General features: G+C 32.5%; 1 protein-coding gene across 1 annotated transcript; it reads left to right on the plus strand.

Moving 5' to 3' along the window:
- Nucleotides 1-6: 6 nt before the first annotated feature.
- Nucleotides 7-2,400, plus strand: LOC109591260 (mucin-like protein; the record flags this gene model as incomplete). Its single annotated transcript, XM_020007026.1, has 8 exons — nucleotides 7-36; nucleotides 90-374; nucleotides 418-646; nucleotides 768-1,033; nucleotides 1,130-1,232; nucleotides 1,662-1,817; nucleotides 2,049-2,194; nucleotides 2,256-2,400. Coding segments are annotated over exons 4-8 (775 nt in total), but the record flags the coding sequence as incomplete, so codon positions are not given.
- Nucleotides 2,401-2,655: the final 255 nt, after the last annotated feature.

The following is a 2,655-nucleotide window of genomic DNA, read 5'->3' on the forward strand; positions in this document are numbered from 1 at the left end:
CTTGAGTTTGGAGGATTTCACTATAACAGAGCTTATGTGAGTAAAATTATAATTATACATGTTTGAAGCAATTTCCATTCTAACTGTAGATTAGCAGCAATGGATTAGTCAGCTTTGGTAGAGCCTATAATTCCTTCTCTCCAAGGAACTTCCCCCTTCAAAATAGTTTAGCTGTTGTGGCTCCATATTGGGATGACAGTCGTTTGTCAGGATCGAGACAGTTACGCTATCAAATTGTATCTGGATCATCATCTCTCATCACTGAAGTCAATGCCTTCCTATCCAATTACACTGGTGATACATTTGAAGCTGATTGGCTGCTGTGGGCTTACTGGCATGATATATGTCCTTATAATAGAGGAAACTGTCAAGACGTATGTAACTAATGATTTTATTATGTGATTATAATTTTTATAGTCAAACTTCTTTCAAGTGGCTATAGCAGTCCAAGGAAGTATAACGTATTCAATATTTACATATCAGTGTGGTCTTATCAGATGGACTCTTAGAACTGCTGCTGTTGGTTACAGTGCAAATAGTACCTTCAATGAAAACCATAAACTGTCAAAAAGTAGTAGTGTAGTTAATATTGACTGTGAAGGAGCTGTATCTAATTGGACTAATGTTGTTTACAGAATTGATACTGGTAAGGAATTGTTGGTTGTTATTTGGGAGCCTTTTTAACATTATTGCACTTTAAAGCCAAGCATAATTTGCAAAACTTTGTGATTACATAATCAAAGCTACTTTTAATTTATATTCCACAGCAACTAATACTCCACCAGTCATAGAAGCTAGTGATACTTTTATGATAACAGTAGGAGAGACAGCATTATACACACTATGTATCACAGACCCTGGAGATACTATCAGTGTTACTATTGAATTCAATGGAGAGTTTCCATTTCCATACACACTTGATCAAAATGAATCAATATGGACACTTAATGTAACACTGTCTTCTTTAGTGGAGTTCAATTTTACTGTAATAGCTACTGACTCATTCAATGAAACATCAATTATAACTCCACAAGTATGTATTATACGACACATTTTTAGCATTTGTAGTACACATGTATTAAATTTCATTATTTAAAATGTGATAATATTCTGTCTTCTCCAATATTAGGTGATAATTTGTAGCTGTACAAGTGATAAAGGTAATTGTACTATTGATGAATATGAGAACGATACCAGCAATCCATTGATACTGATGTGTGATTGTATGGAAGGTAATTGTATGCATAATAGTTACATATATTATTTAAACAATTAGTTATCAGTGTATTGCATCTAAATACATGTATTTATTTATCAAGTAATATTAGTGCTATTGTACTATTAATTTTAGTAGAAGCACAAATTTTGAGTGAGTAAAAATTTGAATTAAAAAAAATTAATATTCCCCACCTCTATCTAGGTAAGCTAGGCCACTCCAATAAGGTGCATGGATTATTTCACCTTTTATTCCCGAGTTCTATTAAAGTGGCCTAAATTTCTATCAATTTTATTTCCTCATCATAATTATTATTGCATTGTGCCAATGCAAAGCAAATAGGCCTTTGAAGTGCCTGTGACAACCTGTTGATGTAATTATGACTGCTTTTGATTTAAAAACCAATACAAGTCTAACAAGAGTACCATTATTTTTTATGTAATAGCATTTGACGGAGAATATTGTGAGGATGATTTTAATGGCTGTACTGAAATATCATGCTTCAATAATGCTACATGTACTGATGTACCAGCACCTGGAACTGGTGCCACTTGCCCACCTTGTCCTAGTGGATACACTGGAGATGGAATTGTTTGTTATAGTAAGACCATATGCACCTAAATATTGTATGATAGGAATGATGATTTATAATTAACTCATTTGTTTAATTTTTGTTTGCCATTATTTTGTTACTGCTCTTATCTTTATTAATATTACGTATTAAATTATACTTGCTTCTTAGTAAACACTAATTATATGTACCAAAATGTACTATTATTATATTGCTTAAATGCTTCCAATTCTATATGTGATAATCACTATTCTTGTATAGTTCCTCCAGTTTTTCTTCCCTACATTGTGTTCAACAGCAGTATATCAACAGTTACTAATATAACCAGACATTACTTTTACTCTACATGGAGAGTCAATGTTCCAAGACCTATTACTTTATTAGGCTCTGCTTTTTCATCAATTTATGTGAGTTTATAACAAAAACCTATTAAAGTTAGTGGTGCATATTTTCATTTGATTTTTTCAGATTTCCATTGGGGGCACTTTCTCTATGAGTGGTCGTTTTAACTATTTGTATCCAACCTTGTTTCCAAGTAGTATACGTGGTATAAGAGATTCAGTTGTGTTTGCTCCTATGTGGAACTTTTATGACATCAGGAGGGAAGGCATGTGTACATGTACCGTTATATTCATGTGTGATAGAAAGTACAATTATTTTTAAAAGTGGGTTTGAGCTAATTTATTGTTTGTAACAGTACGTGTGCCATGAATATAACAATAGTCTTGATCAATGATTACATTGTGGAGGCATTAAGTATTACAGGTTTTTGCTTGTTACAGATTTTGTGATAGTGGAACAAAACTTTTCACTAAATTTTTGAGAATGGAAGGAATGGATATTTGCTTATGACAATGGAATGAGTCGA

The sequence above is a fragment of the Amphimedon queenslandica genome, unplaced genomic scaffold (assembly GCF_000090795.2).
Source record: "Amphimedon queenslandica unplaced genomic scaffold, v1.1 AMPQUscaffold_8602_Cont19455, whole genome shotgun sequence".
Lineage (NCBI taxonomy): Eukaryota > Metazoa > Porifera > Demospongiae > Haplosclerida > Niphatidae > Amphimedon > Amphimedon queenslandica.